General features: G+C 55.5%; 9 protein-coding genes across 9 annotated transcripts; 3 read left to right on the forward strand and 6 right to left on the reverse strand.

Moving 5' to 3' along the window:
- Nucleotides 1-96: 96 nt before the first annotated feature.
- On the reverse strand, nucleotides 97-2,355 carry ISF_00893 (CCCH zinc finger and SMR domain containing protein; the record flags this gene model as incomplete). Its single annotated transcript, XM_018844500.1, has 3 exons — nucleotides 97-637; nucleotides 693-1,367; nucleotides 1,430-2,355. The coding sequence occupies 3 exons, from the start codon at nucleotides 2,353-2,355 to the stop codon at nucleotides 97-99; spliced, it is 2,142 nt and encodes a 713-aa protein (XP_018708950.1).
- Nucleotides 2,356-3,858: 1,503 nt separating this feature from the next.
- ISF_00894 (Transcription factor jumonji) lies at nucleotides 3,859-4,996 on the reverse strand (the record flags this gene model as incomplete). The annotated part of the gene is made up of 2 exons (XM_018844501.1): nucleotides 3,859-4,891; nucleotides 4,977-4,996. 2 exons carry the CDS (start codon nucleotides 4,994-4,996, stop codon nucleotides 3,859-3,861), a joined length of 1,053 nt encoding a protein of 350 aa, XP_018708951.1.
- A 1,419-nt stretch (nucleotides 4,997-6,415) lies between these two features.
- On the forward strand, nucleotides 6,416-7,995 carry ISF_00895 (eIF4A-like protein; the record flags this gene model as incomplete). Its single annotated transcript, XM_018844502.1, has 4 exons — nucleotides 6,416-6,452; nucleotides 6,707-6,784; nucleotides 6,864-7,288; nucleotides 7,342-7,995. The coding sequence occupies 4 exons, from the start codon at nucleotides 6,416-6,418 to the stop codon at nucleotides 7,993-7,995; spliced, it is 1,194 nt and encodes a 397-aa protein (XP_018708952.1).
- Nucleotides 7,996-8,996: 1,001 nt separating this feature from the next.
- ISF_00896 (hypothetical protein) lies at nucleotides 8,997-10,617 on the reverse strand (the record flags this gene model as incomplete). The annotated part of the gene is made up of 3 exons (XM_018844503.1): nucleotides 8,997-10,076; nucleotides 10,131-10,549; nucleotides 10,602-10,617. 3 exons carry the CDS (start codon nucleotides 10,615-10,617, stop codon nucleotides 8,997-8,999), a joined length of 1,515 nt encoding a protein of 504 aa, XP_018708953.1.
- Nucleotides 10,618-12,884: 2,267 nt separating this feature from the next.
- Nucleotides 12,885-14,317, reverse strand: ISF_00897 (DnaJ domain protein; the record flags this gene model as incomplete). Its single annotated transcript, XM_018844504.1, has 3 exons — nucleotides 12,885-13,181; nucleotides 13,260-14,125; nucleotides 14,245-14,317. 3 exons carry the CDS (start codon nucleotides 14,315-14,317, stop codon nucleotides 12,885-12,887), a joined length of 1,236 nt encoding a protein of 411 aa, XP_018708954.1.
- A 375-nt stretch (nucleotides 14,318-14,692) lies between these two features.
- On the forward strand, nucleotides 14,693-15,724 carry ISF_00898 (D111/G-patch; the record flags this gene model as incomplete). The annotated part of the gene is made up of 1 exon (XM_018844505.1): nucleotides 14,693-15,724. The coding sequence occupies one exon, from the start codon at nucleotides 14,693-14,695 to the stop codon at nucleotides 15,722-15,724; it is 1,032 nt and encodes a 343-aa protein (XP_018708955.1).
- A 156-nt stretch (nucleotides 15,725-15,880) lies between these two features.
- On the reverse strand, nucleotides 15,881-17,007 carry ISF_00899 (Hly-III related protein; the record flags this gene model as incomplete). Its single annotated transcript, XM_018844506.1, has 3 exons — nucleotides 15,881-16,060; nucleotides 16,119-16,349; nucleotides 16,426-17,007. 3 exons carry the CDS (start codon nucleotides 17,005-17,007, stop codon nucleotides 15,881-15,883), a joined length of 993 nt encoding a protein of 330 aa, XP_018708956.1.
- A 1,847-nt stretch (nucleotides 17,008-18,854) lies between these two features.
- ISF_00900 (hypothetical protein) lies at nucleotides 18,855-20,749 on the forward strand (the record flags this gene model as incomplete). Its single annotated transcript, XM_018844507.1, has 3 exons — nucleotides 18,855-18,972; nucleotides 19,663-20,230; nucleotides 20,287-20,749. The coding sequence occupies 3 exons, from the start codon at nucleotides 18,855-18,857 to the stop codon at nucleotides 20,747-20,749; spliced, it is 1,149 nt and encodes a 382-aa protein (XP_018708957.1).
- A 306-nt stretch (nucleotides 20,750-21,055) lies between these two features.
- ISF_00901 (cellular morphogenesis regulator DopA) lies at nucleotides 21,056-26,838 on the reverse strand (the record flags this gene model as incomplete). The annotated part of the gene is made up of 4 exons (XM_018844508.1): nucleotides 21,056-23,050; nucleotides 24,638-26,506; nucleotides 26,559-26,686; nucleotides 26,739-26,838. The coding sequence occupies 4 exons, from the start codon at nucleotides 26,836-26,838 to the stop codon at nucleotides 21,056-21,058; spliced, it is 4,092 nt and encodes a 1,363-aa protein (XP_018708958.1).
- Between the last annotated feature and the right edge of the window lie 48 nt (nucleotides 26,839-26,886).

Consider the following 26,886-nt stretch of genomic DNA (forward strand, 5'->3'; position numbering starts at 1 on the left):
GGAAGCCTGTATCAGTTGGCAATTCGTCAACACTGCAGTCAGGATATATTCATTGCTAGCGATGCAGCTCATTTTACGAATTAATAATCTCCATCGTCATCGTCTTGCGCCGGCGGCCGTCTTTGGGCCGTCTCGCACCAAGAGCCTGACTTTGCCGTCGCCAATCTCCACGCCTTGGCTGAGTATGTCTACCGACTTATCCTCTTGTCTAGCTAATGATTTATCCCAGCTTCTTGCGTCTATTCCGAGGATGCCTCCCATGTTATTCCGGTCCCCCGGAACCGAAAACTCCCGGTAGGCATATCTCCATTCGTTGAGGAAGTTTCTAATTGACTTGCCCACCTTGTCTTTTCCATTTTTGCTGTGATGTCCGGTACCGGTAATGGCATACACAGGTCGGGATTCCTTGGAATTGTCCATCAGAATCTTTTCCAGGTATTCTACCGCTTCATCAGGATGCAGCCCGTGGAGGTCAACATAAATCTCGGCCATGTCGCCGACTGGCTTGTTACGCTCTTCGTAGAGCTCACGGGCAGCCTCGCGATGGGCTTGCCTCATCAAGTCGTTCTCGCTCTGGCCCCGTAAACTGAGAGCCTTGGCTGCTCTCGCATCATTGCGGTTCCAGGCTTGCGCCGCGCTATGCTAAGATTTAGCATCAATGATACACACACTGTACCATCTGCAGGACTTACCTTTGAAGAAATTTGTTTCGTAGTCCACCGTGCTTAATGGCTTCCTGGCGAGCCTTCAAATACGCCTTGTTGGCGTGCTCTCCAGTCTCCAACCACGGAATGTGTTTGGGACTGGGAATCGCGAGAGCCGCAGCGCTATTTTCTCCGTTTTTGAACAATGCCGCGCCTCCGTTGAGCCTCCGGGCCTCTAGACGAGGTGAGCCGCCGGGGACAGGCGAAGGCGCCGTCTTGACGATGTCGGCAAGGGAACTCGGAGCAAAATTGTCTTTATGCGCATGGCCGTGGCCGCCTCTTTTTCCGTGATGCTTCTTGCCCTGCTTCAGCAAAGCGGAGCCCAGAGTCGGGAATGCCTCGTTGTCATCCAAGGCTGGAGCGGTCATGGGTGGCTCTTTCGCATGCTGGCGACTGCTAGGACGAGATCGCGACCGAGGGCTCTCTGTGCCATGAAAAGGTCGAAATCCAGGCGGCGGCGTGGCAGTTCCGCTGTGGTATCCATCTGAAGCTGGTCCTGAGCTTAAAGAGGGAAATGAGCTCAAATCTTGCAGCTGCAAGGCAGACTGTCCCCGAGAGGGTGGTGTACTAGAACCGTCCAGGGTCAGTCTGCTCGCCAGTTTGGCAGGATCATGAGAGAAGATGCAAGTTTCGCCCGCTAGACAATTTCCCATGACCCAGTATCTAGAGGCGCATTAGTAGTGGGTAAATAGATAATGGCCTTCTCAATGTATGGCTACACTCACTTGCACAGATGATTACTGAGGTCGTGGCTAAAGCGGCAGTCGGCCCTAAGACACTGGCCGGTCGACATGTAGAACTTGCAAATGACGCCAGCCTTTTGGGCCGAGGTGGGTGTAGCTGGGCGGCTATCCGGAGCTATGGACTTCCCAATCAAGACGTTTCTGGTATCATCAGTTGTTGTGTAATTGCCGTCGGCTGCTTGGCTTTCCATGATGGAGGCGATGGTGGCGCTCAAGTCATAGCCGTGAGATGCAAGTGCATTTTCGATTTCGTCATCGGTTTGGGAGTGGCCCAGAATAGAGCGAAGCATATCGTAGGGGGACATGTCAAGCTGCTGTGCAGACATGGAGGAAGAAAATTCCGGAGCAGCAGCATTGAGCCCACTCGAAGTTCCGACAGACGAAACACTCGCATTATCGTCATTGACCAACCATTCCACATTTTCCGTCTGATAGTCGCCTAGTATCTCGGGAGCAGGAGTTGGGTCACTGGCGAATTCGTAGGCGTTGAGGTTGGGGCTATGGGGGATCGCGGGTGTTGCAAAGGCGAGGCGAGGGGAAGCTCGTGGCGAGGAAAAGGGCGATGCAGTTGATGATATGGATCGGTACGTCGAGGGTACGAAGCCGGGCGGCGCAAGAGGACTGACACCAAGGCGCGGAGAGCTCGACGCGGGAGTTCCGCCGTGACGCCACGATGCGGGAGAAGGGCGTCTGAGGATGGAGTGGCGGATGGGCGGTGGTGAGGCCGAGGCCGTGGCACCCTCTCGAAATCGCCAAAGGGCGTCGAGGACTACATTGTCGAGCGACGTGCCGGTCAAGTTGGTCTCCTTCTTCAGCAGCTCCTCGAGCTTGTCTGTCTTATCTTCATCTTCGAGGGCGGTGTCCTGCAGGATGGGCAAGCAGAGTTCGTAGTGCTCATCCGAGACCATGACGACGACGGGTAGAGGGCGTGGCTTGAATGAAGCTGCGCCAACGGGTATATCTCGAACGCGACAGGCCTGGGGATAAGCCTGGGGGTATAGGTATTGGATGTCGGGGGCTGGTATCGAGTGTGAGAGTGGAGAACAATTCGTTGCGAATGGCAGCCGATGGGTTGACGCTGCGGACAAGGACGAGAAAAGGGAGGACAAAACTGTGTTTGTGCAGGTCAGGGACTGCACGGTTTGACGTTACATGTGCAGGCGCGAGTGCGCGGCAAAGTCCGGGAGTTGTAACGAACGTACCAGGAAGCCACAGAGAAGGCGGGGGGGATTGGGGGTTCAAAGGTAGCAGAGGGCTTCTAGTATAGTTTAGAAGCAGACGGCCAAGAAAAGAATAAAGAGAAGAAAGAAAAAGGGCTAAAACGGCGCTGGCAAGGGAATGCGTCGAAAAAAAAAAAAAGACCGCGATGATGCACTGATCAGGGGAGAACTCAAAGAAGCGAAGAGCTGCAGGTAGGCATGGTGTCGCAATCTACTAAGGTATTCCCCTCCCGTCACCAACGTCACCGGGCGGGCGTCAAGCGGCAGTGAATCAGTGAGACAGGATCGACTGGGAGAGGTGAAGGCGTCGGTGTGTGGTAAGTAGCTGTCGGTGGTGAGAAGCAAGTTGCGGGGTTGGGCTAGGAAAGCCGAGGCGCCGGCGCAACAATAGAATGTGCTGGCTGCTGATGTCTGAGGCGAGATGCCAGGGCGTCTCGGGGAGATGGAATCTGGCGATGGAGAAGCTGTTTGGGATGGAGGACGGACGCACGCATGCAACAGGGGGAACAAACAAGACGTGCTATGACTGGACAAGTAAGGTGTCTCTGCTGGTGCTGGAGCTGTGGTGCTCTGCGGATGCGGGTGTGAGGCTGAGGCTGAGAAAGGATTGGTTGTAAATAAAACTGGGCTTGGTGAACATCTTGGTGGCACTCTGCAGGTACATCCATTTGTGTGGACATTTCATAGCCTAACAAGTACCGGACGGCGATACCTTTAATACGCTACAATTTTTCAGCCAACTTATTAGATATTCACGCCGTATGCTGAAAGATTTGGAAATCAAGCAGAGCCTAATACCTTATTATAAGGGTCTCCCGCTTATGAGAACCTGGCTACGGCGCCCTAGTCTTGCCATGAATATCCCTAGAAATAGTGTTTTTTTTAGAGCGCCGGTAGTGGTGATAGTGATAATGATAGTGATAATGATAGTGATAATGATGATAATAAGTGGTGATGGCGAGAATAGTACTCCGTAGGTAGCGATAGTGACAACGGCTAATGCCATTGACAATAGTGACGACCCCGACAATTGCGATGGGTATTTTAATTGAAATACTATTCTAGGTTCATGCACATCCATCACACCATAATTCTGGACTAGAACCTTGGTACATTCATACTCTCATATCCGCTCTAATATTCCCAGATAAATTCACCATTGATATACAAAATCCAAAACCGCAGCCTCGTCTATGCAATTCCCTCTTCATCACCCCCAAACCCAAAGCTGAACCCACCGCTACCACCAGATTGCTCCTCACCTGCCTCGACCACAGCATCCCACTTCCGCTTCCTCCCCCCCGCTCTATCCGCCAACTCCAAAGCCTTTTCCAGCATTTCCGGATCATGTGCACGAAGTCTCTCCTCGAACAAAGCAAAAGGCTCGGTCACGTCGCAGTCGAAGCCCGATACTTGGTCCGGCTTGTCTCTCAAAAAGGCCAGTGCCTCCGACAGGAGCCTCAGGTTCGGCGACTTTGGGATAAAGTTTTGCGTCAGCGCAATTCCGCTCTCCAAGTTCACCACCAGATGCCACCATCCGCTGGGGACATGTAGGATCTCGCCGGCGTGGCAGACGCCCTCGATGCACCCCGCCATCTGCCGCGCTTCCTGGTGGAACGTCAGCAGCCACTCGGCGATGCTCAACGGGCTGGTGACCTCGCTGCTGTCCTGGGACACGTAGACACCAGGGACTTGAGCAGTCGGAGGAAACATGATCCAGTACTTGGCGCCTTGGACGACAGCATTCCACGCGCTCGTACCGTTGGGGTCCTTGTGGAAAGTAGAGCCGCTTCGCTTCGGCCCAACAATAAGCCATCGATGCGCCGGCCTCTCCGCGCCCAAGACTTCGAACAAGTCTGGGCCGAAACACGGAGGTTTCCAATAAGAAGCCCCGGGGTCTTCTCCGACTTGAATACCCATCTTTTCGGCAAAGTTCTTATCGAATAGGTACAGCGGGCTCTCGTCTCGGTTGTTGGACATGTAGTCACTGTAGCGCGAGAAGGTCCAGTCCACAGCCTCGGCGCGGAATTCAACATCGGCAAAGGACTTTAGTAAGGAGTCTGCCGTCCATTTTGAGCACACTGGCCAGTTTTGAATGCACTCCGTCAAGATGAAAGGCTCCTCCGTCCAACTCGTCGCGAACTCGTCGTATGATATGTCCTTGAAACGCCGTATTTGATTGTGCTTCGGTATTGTTTCCGCATATTGCTCGAGTTGAATGTTACTACATGCAAAAGGTCGATGAAGTACGTCAGAGAAAACTTGACTGCAGTCCACCTTGGCCTCGTCGCTAATGGCAAGCAAAGTACGGCGCCATGTTCCGTTCCATTTTAGCCTTGCACTGGCGGCAACCGGTTGTCTATGGAATAGGATTAGCATTCACTCTATGCATGAACCGTGTGAGCTCTTTAACATTTGTAAATTGATTCTGCTCCTATGCTTATTTTGCAGGGCTATTTTGAGAGCAAAAGCAGCCAGTTCGGATGCAACATGGTTAATTGAGGGAGGCAGATGACCTACTGTAAGAACAGAGCTTTCCAGAGCTCATCGGAATGCGAACATGCATATAAAAATCTACATGATGCACTTAGACTTTGAAGACTAGACACATCTAGCCGCTCCAGCAACAGCATGAGCATCTCATCGGGCAGCCCTCCGAGAGTGCCTGCGAAGAGGCGGGCATCGGTGCCACCGGATAAGTAACGGTTGCCTAATGGTTTAACTCCGAGATGATGCGTTGGAATGGCATCCAGTGGCGTTGAGTCACTGGTCTTGAGTTCGCATTTGATGTTGTGCGCCAAAGGAAGCGCTGACGATATGGCGGAAGGCATTGCTTCTGCAGGACCGAGGTACCGTGGTGCAAAGTGGTTATATGAGTCAGAGTGGCGCAGGGTTGATGAGAAAGAAAACGCCTATTTGGTAGTGGGCGGGCAAATCAAAATAACATGAGTGGTCAGCCACGATTGCAATGACTGCAACGACTGCATGAGGCAAACGAGGCGAGTCACTGAAATGGCGGATGGGATTGAGATGTGTCTTGGCTCCCTCGAACTGGTGGCGGTATCAAACCGCCCGCAAAAAAAGTTTATGCAGACCCAGATTGGGTACCCATGTGGTACTTGAATTTGGCTGTACCGCCCACAGTGCAGTATGTACCTGCGCGGGCGTACATCCACTCGAGTCACAGTGCTTGCAGCACCAAGAAGCAGCCCGCCCAGGATTGAAATCGAGGCTCTCCCATTACCTAACTACCAGGGAATCAGTGGGCAGGACAGACATAAAATAATGAATCCGTTTCCATGGCCTGCAGCTCAGTGATGCCACGGGACGCGGTACTTCTGTCTTTGCTGGCCGGACGCGCTAATCAGAGAGTACCCTAAACCTCACCCCACTTCTTTCACACGCGCCTCATTGATTGGCTACGCACTGGTGGGCGGGAAGAAAAAAAATAATACAAGTCGAGCAAATCGCCCCTCAGCTTTTTTTTCTTCTCTTCTCTCAACCCTCTGCAAACAACCAACCACCAGGTATAATACGCTTTTTCTTCCTAGGTTCTTTGACTCTCGTAGATTTCGAGAGCATTTGAATCTAGTCGACTACTTTTTGTTCTTTTTACCGACTTCGCCGGCCGCAGTCTTCCTTCGTGAGAAGCCTGCGATTTTTTCCTCAACCGCAACCACCCCACGAATTTTACACTTCTAGGTCGAGCTGCGCTTGATCTAGATTTTTCTTACCCCAAACCGCAATCATGGCTACCGACAAGGGACTCGAGGATGTCCCCGAGGGTGAGTGATCCCCTTTCTCTGACGCTCTTTGTTGAGCTGGCGAACCAGTCGCATCGCTCGCAACTCGTCGCGGGGCGGGAAAAATCCTTGGGGCAAGGGGCGCTACGCGGCCAGCGCAGGGCCCACTGCAATATTTTCCCCTCCATGGCATTTGTGTGCGCCGCGATAAGGCTGGTCCTGCGCCTCTCAGCGTCGCCAACAGCAAAACAAAGACGACAATGCACAGCATCGCTAACATGCCTTTTTCTTGCCAGCACACATCGAGTCCAACTATGATGAGACTGTTGACTCCTTCGATGACATGAATCTCAAGTCTGAGCTTCTCCGTGGTAGTAAGTTTACCTACTATCAAGTTATGCGCGACTGCGCATCTCGCCGCCAGCAGTGTCCTGACCAGTCGCCTTTCTATAGTCTATGCCTACGGTTTTGAGCGCCCCTCTGCTATCCAGCAGCGCGCCATCATGCCCGTCATCAAGGGCCACGATGTCATTGCCCAGGCCCAGTCTGGTACTGGCAAGACGGCTACCTTCTCCATCTCCACCCTTCAGAAGATCGACCCTGCCGTTAAGCAGTGCCAGGCTCTCATCCTTGCTCCCACCCGTGAGCTGGCCCAGCAGATCCAGAAGGTCGTCGTCGCTATTGGCGACTTCATGAACATTGAGTGCCACGCCTGCATTGGTGGTACCTCGGTTCGTGATGACATGAAGGCCCTCCAGGACGGCCCCCAGGTCGTTGTCGGTACTCCTGGCCGTGTCCACGACATGATCCAGCGTCGCTTCCTCAAGACCGACTCCATGAAGATGTTCGTCCTCGACGAGGCCGATGAGATGCTTTCTGTATGTTGTGACAGCCTGTCGCTTTTGGACTTCGGATACTGACTCTTCCTTAGCGCGGTTTCACCGACCAGATCTACGACATCTTCCAGCTCCTTCCCCAGTCCACCCAGGTCGTCCTCCTCTCTGCCACCATGCCCCAGGACGTCCTTGAGGTCACCACCCGCTTCATGCGCGACCCCGTCCGTATCCTGGTCAAGAAGGACGAACTCACCCTGGAAGGTATCAAGCAGTTCTACATTGCTGTCGAGAAGGAGGAGTGGAAGCTTGACACCCTCTCTGACTTGTACGAGACTGTCACCATCACCCAGGCTGTCATCTTCTGCAACACCCGCAGAAAGGTCGACTGGCTCACCGACAAGCTCACTGCCCGTGACTTCACCGTCTCGGCCATGCACGGCGACATGGACCAGGCTCAGCGTGATCTGATCATGAAGGAGTTCCGTTCCGGTTCTTCCCGTGTCCTGATCGCCACTGACCTTCTGGCCCGTGGTATCGATGTCCAGCAGGTTTCTCTGGTCATCAACTACGACCTTCCCGCCAACCGCGAGAACTACATCCACCGTATCGGCCGTGGTGGTCGTTTCGGTCGTAAGGGTGTCTCCATCAACTTCGTCACCGCTGAGGACGTCCGTATGATGCGTGAGATCGAGCAGTTCTACAGCACCCAGATTGAGGAGATGCCCATGAATGTCGCCGACCTCATCTAAGCACTTCTGCCGTCTTACCGGCCCTCTCCTGCGGGCACCCCTCTTTGAGTGCTAGGCACAAAGGGCGCAGAGCAGAGGGCCTACAACAAAATACCGCCTTGTTTTTTCTTCCTCTGGGGCCGCATTACTTTTTTTGTCCTATTTCTCCGTTTTCCTCTTCTTAACATGAAATCTCCCCCCGCGGCCCCATTTTACGAAACCCACGACGTCTTTATTTTATGAACGCGCGGCGATTTTAGTACTATTTGTCCTACGAATCAAAAACTACCACCACTTTTTTGCATGCGGAGGACAAAAACGAAATAGAAGGGAAAGAATGAGAGCAGTGACGACACGAAAGGAATTGGGCTTCGTTGGCGATGGAAGAAAGCCTGAAGAAACAAGGTCTCTGGCAGCTTCCTTGTTGGCACCTTATTTAATTGCGAGGTGTGGGAGGGCTACCAAAAGTTAATTGCAATGGCTGATTTCCTTTGTATTTCAAAATACTTTTCTTAAACTACCGCTCCGTCTGCTGCGTGACTGTTTCGAGTGCGTGTCATGATCAACATAGATGCAGATAAAAGTAAGGGACGCAGCAACCACGCACACACTGAATAATGGCAACAGGCACCGCCACCAGTGGCCAAGGTTTGACAGTACTGACTGACAGCATGTATTCACAATGATGTGTATTAAATGTACTTGAGAGTACCGTGAGATGTACGATGTGTAAAGAGAGACTAGAAATATAAAAAGAGACATGATCTGGCGTCCATCGACATCCGAGCCGTTGCGCATCCATCAAAGTCATCTGCTACCCTGGTTCCAGATCCAATGTACAAAGGAAACAAGGAAACAAAGAAGATGAAAAAAAAAAATTCAATCAGCACACAAGAAAGTTGCCAATGCTTGTAAGCAAACAACGCCGTACATGGTATAAAAGTCCCCAATGCCTATCGTTCCTGGCTGTTCCAGCAGTTTTTCCCCCTTTACAAACTTCCAACAACCACAACCGTCCGGCTCTAAGCGTGACGGAAGTGCGCCTGGTCGGCGGGTGGACTCTTGACGGCCTGGTCCGCGTACGCTCCCGGGATGGGAACGGCGTCGTAGACCGGCTCGTTGGCCGCTTGGGGCGCGAGCTGCTGCGGCAGGGGCTGTGCAAAGTCCGGAGCCGGGGGCGGCGTCGCGGACGTCGGGGTGAAGGCGCCGCCGCCGAGCTTGGGGGTCGCGGAGGGCGCCTTGGCGGGCGGCCGCTGCAGCTTGAAGCCGGGCGAGGGGCTGCCGAACTGCGAGTCCGGGACGACCACGTTCTGGCCGCCGGGCGTGAACGGGCTCGCCTCCGGGACGGGGCCGGCGCCCATGTTCTGGTACGCGGCGGGCGGGTGGCGCGGGGACATGGCGTACGTGCTGAAAGCGGCCGGCGACTTGGGACCGCCAGAGACGAAGCCGGGCGTGTTGGGCGCGGACATGGAGCGCAGCTGGGCGAGGTAGAGGTCCGACCTGGCGCGGTCGCGCATGTCCATCGACTTGGTCAGGCGGCGCTTCGTGTAGTACCGGTAGAAGACGACCGAGTAGAGGGTGATGCAGATGACCTCGACGACGATCTCGATGATCATGCAGATGAGGCTCCAGTTCTGCAGGCGGCAGACGAGCGCGTAGTCGACCTTGTCGTGGAAGACGTGGGCGCGCTGGTTGTCCACGCAGCTCCACCCCCACATGTCCTTGTTGCCCGAGTTGTTCTTGGAGTTTTGGAAGAGCGCGGCGGTGACCACCCAGAGCACCAGGGAGACAAGAAACCAACCGATGGCGAACATGGTGTAGTAGGTGCCGATGCGCTCGGCGCGGCGGTGGCCGCCGCGGCAGTAGGCGAGGAAGACGAGGACGCAGGCGCCGAGGGAGACGCAGGACATGGCGAGGACGAGCTTCTGCGGCCAGGTCTTTGTGTTTTGCGCCCAGGAGGGCATCTTGCTCTGGGTGGGCAGCTGCTTGGTGCTGTTGAAGATGGCGAAGGAGGAGGAGATCATGGCGAGGATGATGAGGGAGCAGCTAAAGTTGACGCCGCGGAGGGCAAACTTGGCGAGGCGGACGCGGGTTTTGATTTTCTGTTGTCACGTTAGGGATTGAACAGCCACCGAGCGTGTAGTTTCCCAACTTACGAGATCGCGGGCCTGCTCGGCATCGGTCGAGGCCTCGCGCTTCTCCAGCATCTCCTCCTCGCGAAAGGTCGGGCTGAGGGGGTTGGCGGCGAGGTGACGGCCGGGCGTGCCGGGCACCTTCATGGCGCTCTTGAGGGGTGACTTGGGTGCGGCGCCGGCGCCGGCCTCGTCGTCGTCGCCGCCGTGGCCGATGTAGCCGAAGCCGACGGCCTGGACCTCGTGCTGCTTCTCCGGGTCGTCAAAGGGCGAGCGGCCGTGGGCGCCGGCATGGTCGACGGGCGAGTGCACCGAGGTGGCCTCGGCGAAGCGCGGCGTGCGCGGGGCCTTGAGGGAGGACGAGTCCGAGTCCGTCGAGACGGCCGTCGCGGACCGGGCGGGAGTGAGGTTGAGGGCGGTAGGACGCCTCTTGTCGTCTGAGCCTGGAACGTGTGTTAGAGCGGCTAGCTCAACGGATGGGCAGATTGGGTGTACGATGCGCACCGATCATTGTGAATAAGTCTTTTTTGTCTTTGTTTGAGTTGGGGGAGAGGTGAAGTCGGGCTTGGAGTTGGCTTTCGTGATCCCGTCTAAGTGGCGCGACACTGAAAGAAAAGCCCAAGTGTAGGACACAGTCCTGTGAACCTCTCCGTGTAATGTGAGTGGTGCAATGCAAGTTGAGGAAAGATGTTTTGGGCACACGAGAAGGAGGAAATAAAAATGCAAACAGAGATCGAAAAGAGTCACGAGAGAATACGGATGAGACCAGCTAATCGAGAGGGAGAAGGCGAGAAGAGAGAGGGAGGGGGAGGGCTTGGTGGGAGTAGAGGCAGTTTTGAGGTTTGGCGGCAAAGGCCTGGTGTGGATTTTTAGCCTCACAAGAAATAGTAGAGGGACAGAGACAGAGAGGGGAAAAGCATGTACCAAAAAGAGAGGAGGTTGCAGTAAAAACAGGCCGTGGATAGTGAGGGTGGTGCAGACTCGCTCTGATAGGACTGGATTTAGGCGCCCGGGTTGGAGATGGAGGAGGGGGGGGGAGGAGAGTGGTCCTGCGCTGTAAGAGGGCGGAGAAAAGCTGTTGGGGGCGGCGGCTAGAACGGTGTGCGCAGAATTAATGTACAAGGATAATTCTCTCTCTTTCCTTCTCTATGCTCTGAATTATCAATAATTTTCTCGCCTTTTCCTAGCAAAGATGCAGCGATGATGCAACGGAGTAGTACGAATGTCGAGTTGACGGACGGGGCTTACACGAGGGGGGGGGGGGGCATGAAAAAAAAAAGAAGAAGAAGGCAAGGGAAAGGGAAAGGGAAGCGGGAAAAGGCCTCACTTTCTCACTGAACAAGTCATGGGGATAGAGGAGGAGGAGGAGGAAGGGTTGCATGCAATGCACGAGCTGTAGCACCAACCTGCCTGCCTTACTCGCTGCTTTGCCGACACAAGGCTCAAGCTCAGGTAGGCAAGCAAGGTGATGGAGGGAGGGGCGTGCAGTGCATACTGACGAGACAATTCGACAGAACAAGGGACAAGGTTCGGGATGTGGAAGCCGGGCGCGTACGGAGGAGAGAGAGAGAGGGCGTGATGAGACTCGGGTGGCTGGAGAATGTACAGATGCTGCAGGCTGGGAAGACGGACAGACAGACAGACAGACAGACAGATCAGTGCGCTGCAGCTGTGGGCTGAAGCATTGAACAAGGCAAACGGGTAAATGAACCCCTGCTTTCTCTCTGCAGATTGCCCATGCTCCTCCTCCTCCTCCTCCTCCTCCTTGTTGGTGTGAGTGGCTCAACAAGCCTTCTGTGAATACCCTTGCCCAAAAGCCATCCATTGGCCATGCTCGCAGCCGCTCGATGGCCCAGACACCGCTAGCGAGCTGCCGGCGCCGGCCAATCACAGCCGCAGAGGACCCCCGGGAGTTGGAGGGAAAGCCCCCGGGCCGGTGCGGGGGCAACAAGCCATCATCGCGCGGGCGGCTACAGCGGCCTCGTCATTCGCCCAAGCTGGGACCGTTGCATGCCACCCCCCCCCCCCCCTTGTTGCTTGGTGATCTGTGCCATCTTCCTCCCACCCCAACACCACACAACACGGGTTCTTGGGCGATCCGTGAATGGCCGAGCCCAGAAGATCACGGCGGTGCTGGTCGCGGTACGGGTACATGCCGCTGCGAGCGGCCGATAATGGGCCACAGGTAGGTAATAGCTGCTGCAATCAGTCAATCGCCAATGTCTGAGATGAGACGGATCTTTCTTTGTGCGGATATCCGAAGACTTGCTTGTCAAAATCAAAGATTTGGCAGCCGTTGTTTTTATGCACGCGTCTGCCTGCACATCTCCTCATACCGTGCCGCGACTTTGTGCAGCCGCAACTTGTGCACAAGACTGTTGCATAACTGGTACACACAAGACAGCAAACCCAACCCTCGAACCAAAATTTTACTGAATTGTATAGTTAATATGCCAATCCTCACAAGCAAACTCCTCTATAATACCTTTCTCTCTCTCCTTCTTTTTTTATAAACAGCCCGGTTCCATTTTCTACTTTCTACACACCCAATCAAACGGATAAACCCAAGATTGATTCACTCCAGGCAGCCCGTCTCACTCCACCTGCTGGCCCCAACCACACACCGACCACAAAGGCCAGCCTCCTTCCATCCATCACGCCATAGCCTTCCGCCTTTTGTGTTTATTCTTTCTGCTTCTTCTTCTTCCTCTTTTTTTTGTGTTAATTCTAACTGTACATGCCTTGACCTTCATTTTTCCCAGTACCATCATCTCACATCTACCTCTTCTTGTTCTTGCGCTTGCTCGCTTTGCCACCCTGCTCTGCGCCGCTCGACTTGGCCTTGCTAAGCGACTCGGTGCTCTTGCTGATCACCTCATAGTCCTCGCCTGCAGAGTCCGTGCTCGGCGTGTTCTGCGGCACGTCCGAGTCGTCGTCTGCCGCGGCATCCTCCTCGGCATCGGGCTCGGCATCGGCCTTGCTGCCCAACAGACGGCCTACGGACGCCTTGAACAGGAACAGAGGGACCTGCACGACGGCCGTGTCCTTGTAAGTAGGCGCGGCCAACTCCTCAGGCTAAAAAAAAACATCTCTGTCAGCGATTATGTTCCCCTTTCATCATCATTTGTAGCAATACGTCAATGCTCTACTTACGTCAAGGAGGTACTCGTGGACGTTGCCCTCCTCGTCCTGCTCCTCGAGGAAGACGTCGCCCTGGGAGTCGACGACGAGAACCTTGCCATTCTCCGCAACGACTCGCTTCTTGATGCCGGTCGGCGCAACAGAGGCATCTCGCGACGACGACTTGGACGCCACGCGCGACTTGCGGTCCTTCTTCTTGGACGGACGGCCCTCCTCCTTGCGCGTCTCCTTCTCCATCATGCGGCGCTCCTTGCGGTTACGCGGCACCGGCATGGCCGGGTCCTGCTCCGCCTCCTCCTCGGGCGCCGCGGCCGCAGCAGCCGCGGGCTCCGTGTTCAGGCCCGGGATGTTGCCGCCCCAGGCCGTGTTGCGCGCAAACTTGACGTAGCGGCCGACGAATTCCTTCTGCCGCTTCCAGTTCATGTACAGGATCAGGTAGTGCACGGCGCCGCCGGCGAAGAGGAGGAAGCCCGTGATGGCCGTGCCCAGGCCGGGCCGGTACCGGTTGTAGTAGTAGTCCGTGCCCTTCCACAGCGGGAAGCCGTTGGCCAGGAAGTGGTCGTAGCGGTCGCGCGACGGGCCCTTGAGGATGCCCGCGATCAGGGACAGGCGCGCCTGCCGGTCCGACGCCTTCTTGACGGCCGCGTTGATCTCGGACGACGAGGGGCCCTTGACCGACTTGGCGCCGTCCTTGGGCTTGCGGGCGCGCAGCTGCTGGCGCACCTTGTCCGGGTGAAGCTCGCGCGACTTCTTGCGGTACGCCTGCGTGATAATGTCCTGCGAGGCCTGCTTGGGGATGCCCAGGATGTCGTAGAACGTGGCCTCGGGGTCAACCTCGTGGGCCGAGATTTCGTCGCGGATACGGAAGATTTCGCGGTCTTTGCGGCGGGAAATACGTTAGCAAACAGCACCATTGATCACGCCAACGTTATAGCGAGCCCGTGCAACGGATCTTGGAAACCGGCAGACGTGGCCGCTTCTCTTGGGGTCGACTCACCTTCCTTGCTCCATGCCGCCGTCAATGGCGTCAGGAGGGCCAGAAGGCCGACCGACAGTGTCGAAAACCTCATGATTGCCTAGTCTGACGCGTCGCGCCCGGCAGATGAATTGATTGTTGGAAGCCGCGTCGTCGTTGGACCTTGTAAGAGGGAAAGAATGAGGGCCAGTCCGAATAATTTCATGCCCTACCAAAAGTATAATATAGTGGCGCGTCGCTACCCTGGCAGTTCGAATCGGCCAGCTTGCAGCTTCGACGACCCCTGGAGCCCCGTCGCAGGGAAGAAAGTGGGGCAACTCGCATGAAATCAGAGCATAAAATACTTCAACAAACGGATAACTCCGTAGCTGTTTCTACCACTTCAGGCCACGATTAATGTTCTGCGCATTGCACGTTAGAAAAACTTTGGATTTACCCAAGGCGCCATCACCAATCGCAGCATGTCGCCATGAGCCCGACCAACCAGCCCGGCTGCCCCGAGGCCCAGGGCGACGACGCCGAAGACGACTACATGAACATGACCTTTGACGACCCCGCGCCCGCCACGGAATCCTCGCTCCAGCGCACGCAGCGCCTCAAGAAGGAGTCACGCGCGCGCGGCGTCATCAAGTCCAAGGCGCAGCTCGCCGAGGAGGAGGCGGCCGCGCGCGACAAGGCCCTGGCCACGTCGCTGCTCGACGACCCGCGGCGCGCCAAGACGAGCAAGGGGCTCGCCATGATGGCCCGGATGGGCTTCGCCGGCGGCGGCCTCGGCAAGAAGGAAGCCGACGGCACCGCCCGCGGCCGCACCGAGCCCATCCACCTCAGCCTCAAGGACGACCGTGGCGGCGTCGGCATGGACGCCGAGAAGAAGCGCCGCTTCCGCGAGGTCGCCGAGGAGGTCATCGGGTCGGACGCGAAGGTGCAGAAGCTGGACCCGGACGAGTACCGCGAGCGCGTCAGGAGGGAGCGCGAGGACGCGAAGCTGGAGAAGCAGTTCCTCGCCGCGCAGCGCCTGGTCGAGCGCATGGACGAGGAGGAGGATGGAGACGGGGGTGACGCCTCGGCCTCGGAAGACGACGCGGAGGGGAGGGACAAGGGCGGCAGGGCGCCGCGGCCGATTTCCTCAAGGCCGTTGAGATCCGTGCCTGTGCTGTACCGCGGGCTGGTGCGCCACCGCGAGGAAAAGGAGCGTGACCGACGGATGCGCTACGACCTGGAGCAGTCGCTCTCGCGCCTCCCCGCCTACGAGGAAGAGGACGACGACCCGGATTACAAGACGGCGCTCGGGAAGCGCGGCACAGTGTACGCGGTGGCCGAAGACCTGGACGAGGAAGACCCAGAGCTAGACGCGTTCAATGCCGTAGATGTGCATGAGCGGCTGGAACGCCTGCTGAAGCATCTCCGTGAGCAGCATAGATATTGCTTCTGGTGCAAGATGGTATATCCAGATGCTAAAATGGATGGTTGTCCGGGTCTTACAGAAGAGGATCACGATTAGCACACCAAAGATGGCATACAAGACACACAACATGAAGAAGAACTGCCGATATGCCGTCTATTTTTGCCTAATCCAGAAGCCATTTTCGCCGTTACTAAGTCGTCTCGTGATAAAGAAATTCACTTGCTCTTTACGCCATTGCCATGCCCTTTTTGTTCACAGCTCGGTTGCTACATGCCTGATTCCGCACCGTGGATGAGTATAGTTGTAATCGTAGCCCGACAGAATACCAACGAAATGGCTCACCGAGCCAAGAACAACAAAACAGTGAAAGATTTGGTGGGAGCACCCCCAAATGTCGAACCTTCCCGGTAGCCAGCACTCGGGAAACCGTGTCTATCGATTCATCGTCAGCAGCGCACCACAAACATCCACGACCACCAAGGTCACTTACAACCAGAAAAGCAACGCCGGTGAGCATGAAAACGGCTTCGAGGTAATAATAGTTGAGCCCAGACTGCTTTTGCAGTTGATCATACGGGAAGAGAAGTACGGCGTGAAAGATGGGAATGAAAGCCGACAGGCTGAGGGCGAGGAACGGCAGCAGCCGCGAGGCCAGCCAGTCCTTGGACTCATTCTTGCCGTACAGCGAAAGATAGGAGTTGTATGCGCTCATGATGAATATCTAACCGAAAAAAACGTCAGCATCAAAGGCCCCTCCGCCCAAACCTTGGGGCATCCTCGAGACGACTGTCACTTACAGCGCCGAGATAGCCGCACAGCAGCCCCGGCTCGCAGTAGAAACCCATGTACAGCCCCGGCACGAACGACGCCATGATGAGCAGCGAGATGCCCACGTAGTCGATCCGGATCCAAAGGTCCGCCAGCTCGCGCGAGTGGCACAGCAGCGTGTGGTACGCCGCGGACAACCCGAAGCAGGCCGCGCACGCGGTCAGGTAGACGTGCAGGACGGCGCGGTCCACGGGGGAGGCGCCCGGGTAGCGCGCGGACAGGTAGTGGTGGAGCGCGGCGTTGCCGAGGACGGCGGCGACGCCGGGGACCAGGTGCGTGTAGATGTTGCCGCTCTGGTTGTGCAGGTAGGCCCAGCTGCGGAAGCAGGGGCCCGCGGCGGCGAAGACGGGCCGGTAGCCGGTGCGGATGTACGGGTTCTCGGCGTACCACGCGGGGACGGAGTCGAAGGGTAGGAGGAGGGTGCGGGTGACGGCGCGGGTGTCGGTCTCGGCGCCGGCGGAGGCGAGAGAGGAGGAGGAGGGCTTGACGGGCGGGTGGTGGTACTTGCTGTCGGCGACGGCGTCCGGGCGCGTGAGTTTACCGCGATACATGGCTGCAAGGTTGACTGGGGTTAGATGAGGAATGTGAGGCCAATGGATGATGGAAATCTATGAGGCTAGGAGCAAAGGACGGCAGAAGCAACTGGTCATCGATACTGCACGTCCAAGGCGCGGAGGACGTCGACTGTCGACACTGGCGATGAGGCATACGAGCAACATAGCCAGGCACAAGGTACGGGTATGGAAGGTTCAACGGATATGATGCGTGCTACTATTATTACCGCAAGGCGGACGGCAGGGAGGTGTGCGCGTGAGGTCGGTTGAGCCCGGTGATTGGTTAACTGGGTAGTAGTGTCGATACTAGGCGATACGATATCTCATGCCAGGGAAGAGGGAAGAGGGAAGAGGGAAGACGAGGAATGAGAAAGTCTAAGCTATAATTCAATAAAAACATGCATCTATATGGAGGAGTATGAATCTTTACGATTTGTTTGTTGGTTCTGGAATTACCTGGTAGCCGATCTGTTTCTTGTTCCGTGCAAGTTGTATATCAAAGTGGCGTATTCATACAGCTTTGTCACCGACACTCTACTAACTCTCGGCAGAGACCGGGGCGAAGACAACTTCGTACAAATAAATTAAGACAAATATACGTTGAAAACGTGATATTTGATTTGAGTGACCGTTTGCTTTTTCTGTCTCTGTTTTGAGGTCGGGGCGTTGAAAAGCCGAAGCTGGTGGTACGGATAGCTACCCTGCATGTTTCTATTCCGAGGTCAGCCGCGCCATGTGCCGAAAAGCCACCAGCACGCCTGCAGCAAAGTAAAAAGTAAGACAGAAAAACACAGGGGAGGAATCCTTGCTGTTCTTGTTTCTCACCTATGTCCTCCAACAGAACTAGCAGACATGTGACAGTTGATAGCTTGTCTTATTGTCGTCCGTTCTGGGAGCGTCCCGAGCGGGAGCGTGGAGGACCGGCTACAAGACCAGGTAGAAACAATCTATGTACATATGTTCTAGGATTTGTAGGGCATGAGAAACGTATTTGTCTATCCGCATGGCATGGGGATTGTTTGCGACGGCACCGCGGGATGGACGATATTGATTGATGATGAAGCGATTTGGAATTGTGGAGGAGATCAAAGACATCATATCATATAGCAGTGCATAGAAGTCAGGCGGGCGCGGTACATGAGTAGATCTGATGCTGCCATCGACCATGCCACATGTGGCTGTGGCTCTCGAGTGGAGCCATGCGTGGGACTCAGTAATGAGGAAACAAACGGGCGTCGATGATTTGGAATACTTTCTTTCGTTACCTCTCTCCTCGCAGCTCGGATTTGCGCTTGCGAGGCTGTCTCTCAGCTCAACACCGATTCCAGCAATAAGCAGCAATCTGTAATACCAGCAGCAGATGAATTTTCCATCGATGAAGAACAGAGATGACGCCTCGATAACGGGACAGCACCAACCTGGAGCATGCAGTAACTAGTGGACAGATGATGGATGCATCACCAACCCCGAAACACTCAAGCCCGCTAATAATAAGCTACACCTGACAAGCTGCCCCTAGATTGCCCGCTTATTACTGCCCTCTTACGACCTTACATAGGCCAATACAACATACAGTACGGATACCTTACCTCGCCTTATTCCTCCGACCTCCCCCCAAACCAACCACGCCATCGGCCTACCTGCCTGCATATCTCAAATCCTTCCATTTTCCCCGCCAAGACGGTACAGTTCACTCAACGGACCTCGAGCTAGCGGAAACATTTGCATCGGCCGCCCGCTTTGATCGCTCACTGTCGCAGGCTTCACGGTCCCATCCCAACTGTCGGCAGGAGCACACAACGCTGTCATCCGTCCGTCCCGCCAACAACATATGACACACCACGATGGCCGACAAGGACCCCGTCGAGCGCCCATCCTTCCTGTCCTACCTCAAGCGAGACAAGGAAAAGGGAAAGGATAAGAAGTCGTCGGGCTCCAAATCCACGACTGCCACGTCCACTTGTGAGTAGAAACAAGAAACCTCATCACGCCCGCGCCCTCGCTCGCCCGCCGCAGACCCCCCGCCCTGCTCGTTCGTTCGGTTGCATGGATCCCTTCCCTATGCCGACACGATTTCCCGCTCGCATTCTCTTGCCAATTCGTTTCCCAGCTGCTGCTTTTATTCCCGGCAACTGAGATCCCAGCTTTCCCCCTCCTCCCGCCGCCCCCCTTTCCCAAAACAACCGTCAAGGCCAAAACGCTACCTGCCAGCTGGTCGTGTTTGAGCACCAAGCACGCTCCATCTCCATGATTTGTCATTTCCCCTTTTGGAACGGCCAAGATGGCTCCCATGCCAAAAGACGCCGCCTCCACCGCCTCGTTGTCAGTTGAGCGTTAATAATAATTTCATATATTCCCCATACTATGCAAGCCCAGTCGCTTTCTTAGCCGCCACTACGTTGGAAATGTTCGCTTCTTATCTCTAACCCTGGCCGTCAAGCTCGCAAGATTCCATCCTTCTCACCCCTCCACTACACATCACTTATACACATGCAGAGCTTCTACCCCTCTTCCCTTCTCCTTCCTCCTTCACTGTGGTGCCGCAGCAAGCCCTCATCATAATGCCTTTTATAATATCCAGCGCCGCTGTTCGAGACACTGCCAGAATGAAGCGCTTCAGAAGAGACAAGTACCTGACCAAATCGTTGTTAGCCGGAGCTACGGACAGCAGTCCGGGTAATCAGGATGGCTTGTCCAAGAACCAAGTTCGCCGAGCTCAAGTTCGTCGGGCTCAGATCCAACATCGCCAGCGTAAAGCAAACTATGTCAAGCAGCTCGAGATGGACATTTCACAGCTCCGCGAGCTCATCACACAAGCCCAGCACGACACAAGCGCCCTCAGACGCGAAAATGACGACATGATGGCCTTCCTGGATCAAAACGGCATTCCCAGCCCTCCGGGCCTCACTCATAGCACAGGGTCTCCCAGTGCCGCGACGGTACTGTCTGACGCACAAAACACGGACAACTCACAACAACCTACGCCCGCATATCCTATCATGGACAACACCGACTTGCTCCTCTCCGGCAACTATGGCTTAGACGAGGAGCTCATCGTCACACTTAGCTCAAACAAGCTCATGGGAACACCGGCTTTCAGCGTCAACCCCAGCTCAACCAACAGCAGCTACTACACGGGCCAAGTGTCGGCAGCTTGGTCACAAGGCCAGGTCCAACTTACACCCGCCCAAGAGCTGAGCGTCATCAACTTTATTCTCGCGTAAGTACCAAATCCCAACACCAAAATTGCTCGCAGATCCTAACACTGCCGTACAGTCTGGAGCACGTCTGCTGGGACCACTTCTGGGTCGGCGACTGCCACAACCACAGCGCCCAGACCGAAGAGGAAAAGGGCCACACCCTCATGGCCTCGTCCTACCTCATGGCCAACGCCCCCGAGTCCATCTATACCGAGCGCGAGGCCTTCCGAAGCCGCTTCCGCAGCGCGCCCACCCTCCGCTGGCCCGCCTCCACCGTCACCCTCGACTCCCTCTACGGCCTCGCCCAGTCCCTCAACCCGGGCGGCGACGAGGTCGCCCCCGTCCAGGCTTGGTTCGAGCTCGCCAGCCGCTACCCTGTCGACGACCTTCTCCGACCCGACACCCTCGAGGCCCTCAAGCGCGAATTCAAGGGCGTTGTCCGCTGCGTCGCCTTTGGCGCGGCAATGGAGCGCGGCGCCTTTGAGAGCATCGTGCTGCGCGTCCTGGGTCCAGACGCCGATGCGCTCGCATTGCTGTAAAATTCATATCAGAAATAAGCGGTTACTGTGGTTTCTTTGGGAAGAGACAAGAGGCGAAATGGTGGTGGTGAGCGTGATGACGAAAGAGAAAATGTTCAGGCGTTTACATGGGATTTATTGGCGTATACTGGAATATTGGGTAATTCGACGTTGCAATGTCTCGCTTGAAAAGGAAATAAAACAATTTTGAACAATATACGTGTAATAAAAGAAGAATACAAAAAGAACTGTCATTACTGCGTCTACGTGAAAATATCTGTCCCCCTTCCCTCCTCCCCAGCTGCGCCTCTCCCTCGCCCCCCTTGCTCACAATGCCTTGACTATGGTCCTGTCGTCAAAGAGGTCCCGCAGCAGGCTCTGCACGCAGCCCGGCACGTCCGGCGCGCCCATGGCGTACGTCGACTCGAACGCGAAGATGCTGAGCTGCGCAAAGAACGGCCGCAGCACCTTGGCGACCAGCTCGTCGCGGCGGTCCAGGCCCACGCTGTCGTCCGCGATGCCCCCGGGTCCGATGAGCGGGTGGCGGCGGCCGCGTTGCATCGTCGCCGCCGCTGCCAGCACGCCTCCGTCCTCATGGTGGGTGGTGGTGGTGCTCGTGGCGGCGGCGCTGCCGAGGTCCTCGGCGAGCTCGTCGGCGAGGGCGACGGGGCGGGACGAGGAGGAGCGGTAGACGGCGTCGACGCTGTCGGTGATGAACAGCCACTCGCGCAGCTGGAAGTCGTCCGGGGCGAGGCAGACGAGCAGGTCGAGCAGCTTGCAGGCCTGGAGGACGGCGGCGGCGGCGTGCATCTCGGCGGCGGAGCTGCCGTCGGGGGCCGCGACGGAGGAAAGCGCCGCGTGAAGTTCGGCGCCGACGATGGGCCACAGCCCGGCGAGGTGCACCGGGTCGGTGCGAAGCACGAGCGCGCGCATCACCATGTAGACGTCAGCGCGCGTCGTCGACGACGGTGACGAGGTGCTGGTCGCGGCGAGCAACTCAACAAGCTTCCCGACGACGGTGGGGAGGTCAGAGACGAAGGCGTCGTGTGCGCCGGCGAGGATCAGCGTCGCGGCGCGGCGCAGGTTGAGTTGCGACTTGCGGTCGGCCTCGAGGCGCGCCGAGGTGGCGCCGACGCCGAACACGATGCCCGCCGTCGTCGGCGCCGCGATCCGGCCCACCACCTCTGGCAGTCGCTCCTTGTCCGAGGCCGTCCACTGCCGCAGCAGCGGTAGCCAGTCGTCGGCTACGAGTGACAGGGGCATGCCGAAGAACCGGCCGTCGTTGAAGGCGTCCCCGACATCCTTCTTCCAGGACCGCTGGTTGTTGGGCAGCCGGGACAGCTCGTGGATTAGGCGCACCGTGCTGCGCGTGACCGAGTCGGGAAATGTCTTGGTGCGCAGCGTAGGGCCGATCACGTTCGCGGAAATGGTGCCGGCCGCGGACAGCACCCGGTCCGGTTCGGGTAGGACTTTGGAGAGGCTGGGCACCACGGTGGCTAGAATGTCAACGACGTCTCGCGCATCGGTGGCATCCCCCTTGGTAGACTTCTCTGTGGTACCGTTGGAGGCTGTTGACTCGGTAAAGGTGATAGGTCGCGTAGTAAACAGAGCCGCAAGGAGCTTAATAAACAAATCACCAAGTTCTCGTCGCATCTTGCGTTGCTCGCCGAAGTTTGTATTGTCAACCTTCTCGCCCAGGATGGCGGCGAACTGCAGAAGACTAGGGAGTGTTTGCCGATGAGGAAAGGGGTTGGCGAGAATGTCCTTGAGGAAGATGATGCAGTCTTGCCAGATCTCATCCATCGCATCATCATCAAGAGATTGCGTGTACTTGACCAAGAAGAACCCAAGGTCTATGTCCTCGAGCGAGATCGTCAAGGTAGACGTGCGACTAAGATCGAGAGCGGTGGGGTTTGTCCGACTGTATATGGCGTTGAATATGGAGGGCACTGTTTGTCGTGGGCGAGAAGCCTCGAGCGCAGCTAGAAATTTGAAGACCTCAGACTTTTGAGCGTCTGAGCCGGCTTGCTTCCAGATGTCAACGATGGTTTCCAAGCATTCCAATGTCTCAGCGGTAAAGAGGTGCTCCAAGAGCCTTCTGGCGCGATTTCTCATACGCAGGGACGTGTACATGAACGAGGCAGCCGCAGAGCTGTCGCTGGCAGCTACGTCGTCCCCTTGGCCCCAGGACCAGATATTGTAGCAGATACGGAGAGCATCTTGAAAAGCAAGAATCACCGTGAGACGGTCGTTTGCAGTCGCGCTGCGACCTTGAGGAGCGTCGGACTGAAAAACACCAGACACCATACTGCCGAAGAGCGACTGCGGTTGATCGGGGCTTTTCACTGCTTGCGCTCGCGCTTCGTCTGCCAGCAGCTGATCATGCGCGCGAGCAAGGGCTTGCTCTAAACCATTCAAGAGATATAAAAGTGTAGTTTCTGGCGCAGCAACCTGTGCACTCAAGCTGCTTCCCGCGGGACCAAACGTGGCTCTCAAGTTTGCAAACGTTATACCTATCTGTTTGCAGAGAGTCTCAACCAACGGAATGACAATTTGGAATATAGATCCACCAAATAGTGGGAGACAACTGCCGAGAAAATTCACCCAACTATCAAGAACGAGCTGGGTGTTTTGAGCACCAAGCCCCGAAAGAAGACATTTCAAAAGCTGTGGAGGCAGACCATGTTGGGGCGGATGGCTGTCTGTATTTGATATTGAAAGCCGCGCAGGTCGCGTCAGATCTGTCATTGATGAGTGGTACTTTTCGGATGTCGCAGAAAGGGGACGCTCAGTGGCCACGGGTATTTGGAGTTTGAGAGCTGCGAATACAGAGTCAAGAAGAAGCACCTGCATATGAGGGTCGGGCCCTGCAATGGATTTCGAGAGTCTGTCAATCAAAATATTCTCCACATGGAAGTGAGCTAGGCGACCAGGTTGGGATGCCGTGAGGAATTGGTTGAGAATCATCACAGCATATCTTTGCAATTGGCAGGTTCTGTCGATAAGACCGCTATTTTGCGTCTCTGCTTCTCCAGTGACGCATCTAATCAGGGTTCGAAACAGAAACTCCTGGAGCGTCATTTCTTTCCCTTCACCGCCAGCTGTGATGTATTAGTTTCTGACTGCTGAAGTGGATAGGCATTGGGAAACTTACTGCTGACATGCAGCTTTTCATCAAACAGGGCAACATGCCTAGACCCCATGATAGCCCAAGGGATTTCGCCTGTGCAGACCAGAACATTGTGCATGGTTCGTAGGTAGTACAGACAAAGATCCAGATCGTCGCTTTCCGAAAATTGTTGCAGTGTCTTGTCCAGTTCGTCGGTGGTGATGACATTCCTGACAGCCCTCAAGAAAGGAAGGCTCGAAAGTTTAGATGCGAACAGGAGAAAAAGCCTAGGTGAATCAGTATGCTATCTCCAGACGCCTCGCAAGCACGTACCTATCAATGCCGATCATGCTATTAAGCCATGACCTGACATTCATATACAGGTGCGTACGTTCATCCAGTAATACGTCAAGGACAAGGAACAAAGGTTGTGTCAGCATAACTTCGAAAAAGTCTGCGCCTGGTAACCGCGAGCGAGGCTCGGAAAAAAAACCCGTTCTTGAGCCGCGGCGCTCTGCCTGATTATCCTGCAAAGTATGCGTCCAAAGCACACTGAACGTCCGGCTTGTATCTGCGCCATCACGGTTTTTCTTTTCAACTATCAAAGTGGACAAGGCCGCCTCGATATCGCGACGTTCTAATGTAAGAGCGGTTTGTAGCTGCCAAAGGCAGCGGACAGTCTCGACATGGTATTTGGGCTCGGATACGGCCAGGTATGACCAAGCGTGGCGAACAAGAGGTAATACCAGATCACATAGTCGTGTAAGTGATATCCTATCCGTGTAGTACAGTTGACAGACCATAGTTAGGATGGAGGAGAACGCGGCGAACGGTAGAAACTTTCCGTCGGACACCTCTTGGCTCGTGAACAAAAGAAGCTCTTCCTCCTCAAACTCATATTGCCTGGGGGTCTTTGTGAGCACCTGCAGGAATATTCGTACCCGCATATTAATTTCTGCGGACAGACCAGCCTTCTCATCCCGGTCGTATACATTTTTGGCAGCCTTTTGAATGAGAAGCTGTCCACACTCGAGAGCTGTGAATGGCGCGGGTGAGACATCCAGGTTGCCCTGCTCGTTAACATAAAAGTTTCTTATCTTCTTCAGGAGATCCATGTTGGATAAAGACAAGGCTTTCGACCCCGGAGTAGCGTTTGTCGACGGTACTGGAAATGTCCGCTCTGGAACGAGATCCAGCAATGACGACACAATCGACAAAACCTCATTCGCCAATTCTATAGCAACTGCGCCGGCCATTGCTTGCCTCTCGCGGAGGTCTTCAAGCATGTATAGGGCAGCGAGACAAGTCAGAGGCGCGTGTATAGTAACCATTTCCTCTTCCCTGACGTTGAAGTTGGCGATGATGAAGCTGACGAGCGATAGCTTCTCACTGCGTTGCTCGGTTCCCAAGTCGCCAGGCCCGATAGCTCGAGCTAGAAGAGCAACAATCTCACTATATATGAGACCACTTTCTATGCCGTCAAAAAAGACGCTTGCGCTTCGCAAAACTTCCTTGAAATCTGCCGGGGAGGAAGCTTTTTGTTTGAAGCGCTGAACACTCTGAACAACTGGTAGAAAGATTTCTGGGACGACTAGCCCGCCAATCTCCCATCGATCCATGAGAGATAGACAAATGCGATACGGCCTTGCACGTTCTGAGACACTACTGGACTCGGCATCTTTGATCATACCAAGGAGCGCTCGTGTTAGTGCTGCAAGTCCATGCTCCTCGAAATACTGCGTTCGAGCTGAAAGATCGGCGTGCTGCTGCTCCGCTTGAGCACCAGCGGTATCGTGAGTATGCTCAGTTTCTAGAACTGCGGGTTCAGGACCCAGCAGCCAAGCCCATAGGCGACGGTTTAGACTCATGTCTCGTCTAATTACCACCCCAACAGCCGATTTTAGTAGGAGCTCCAGATCAGAGGTCTTGACACGAGTTTGTAGGACAGTTGAGTCAAGAGGTAGATGAGATACGAGTAAATCGAGGAATCCACGCTGAATAAGAACCTGCTCGTCGGCTAGACCACTGGCAAAGCATCTGACTAGTAGCCCTGGCTCAGGCGACGTCACAATGGTAGCAAGTTCTCGGCTGCGTTGGTCGGCGTCTGAGGCTCCGGCCGAAGCGCCAAGTGCTGGAAGGTGTCGTACGAGATAGGCTAATGCACCACCGCGCCGGCTGTGACTGGTAATGGAAGCTAAGAAGAAGCACTGCCAGAAGAAATCGTCACCGACAGAGTGATGCTCTGTCAGCTTTTTACTATCAGCCGGCCTAATAGCCTTCTTGAAACTTCCGACCAGCTTCAACGTGCGGTCAAAGTCTTCACTTGTCTCGTCCTCTAGACCTGGGAGAAGAGCTAATATTATTGAGCGCATTGCGGGGCGTAGCGACCGCGCGTCCAGCTTGATCAAATGTTTTTCGAGAAGTTCAAGAAATGGTGATCGGACGGAGAGCGAGGCAAAGGATAGCGTCGGCGCAAGCCCGGGGAGGTATAGTGGAAGGTCTCTGGATAGACCGTCTGCACCGATGGTGTCGAAAACGTAATTGTAGACTTCGAGAGCCTTCTGGTGGACGCCGGAGGGTAACGTGGGGTTCAGGCATTGCGACAAGCGTTTCGACAGGAGCGCCTTTGCTGGTATCGTGGTGTTGGAGGATGGTTGTGCTTGTAGAGCCTTTTGGACGTTGTCAGTTAAAGATTTCAATTTCCGAGGAGACGCGACGAACCTTGAGAGCCCTGTTGAGGAAAGATATGTAGTCGGCCCATTCTTCCAGCGCCGTCTCGAAGAGAGCCAGGGCTTTTTCGACACCCGACGCGTATCTTCGGTATGCTTTATCTTTAGGAAGCGCTTCATCTATTTGAACCATCAGTCAGCTGTCGTCGGCTTGGTCAAACGAAGCGCGCACCGCCACCAGGCTGGCTGCGCCATTGTCGCGGGATTGGGGAATCGCGACCAGAGCTCTCGGGTGAGCCAGTCCACGCTCTCGAGCCAGGATCAAGCGCCATGGCAGCGGATAGCTTCCTTCATGGGGGCTCTCGAATTGCGATCGGTGT

The sequence above is a fragment of the Cordyceps fumosorosea genome (assembly GCF_001636725.1).
Source record: "Cordyceps fumosorosea ARSEF 2679 chromosome Unknown scaffold_1, whole genome shotgun sequence".
Lineage (NCBI taxonomy): Eukaryota > Fungi > Ascomycota > Sordariomycetes > Hypocreales > Cordycipitaceae > Cordyceps > Cordyceps fumosorosea.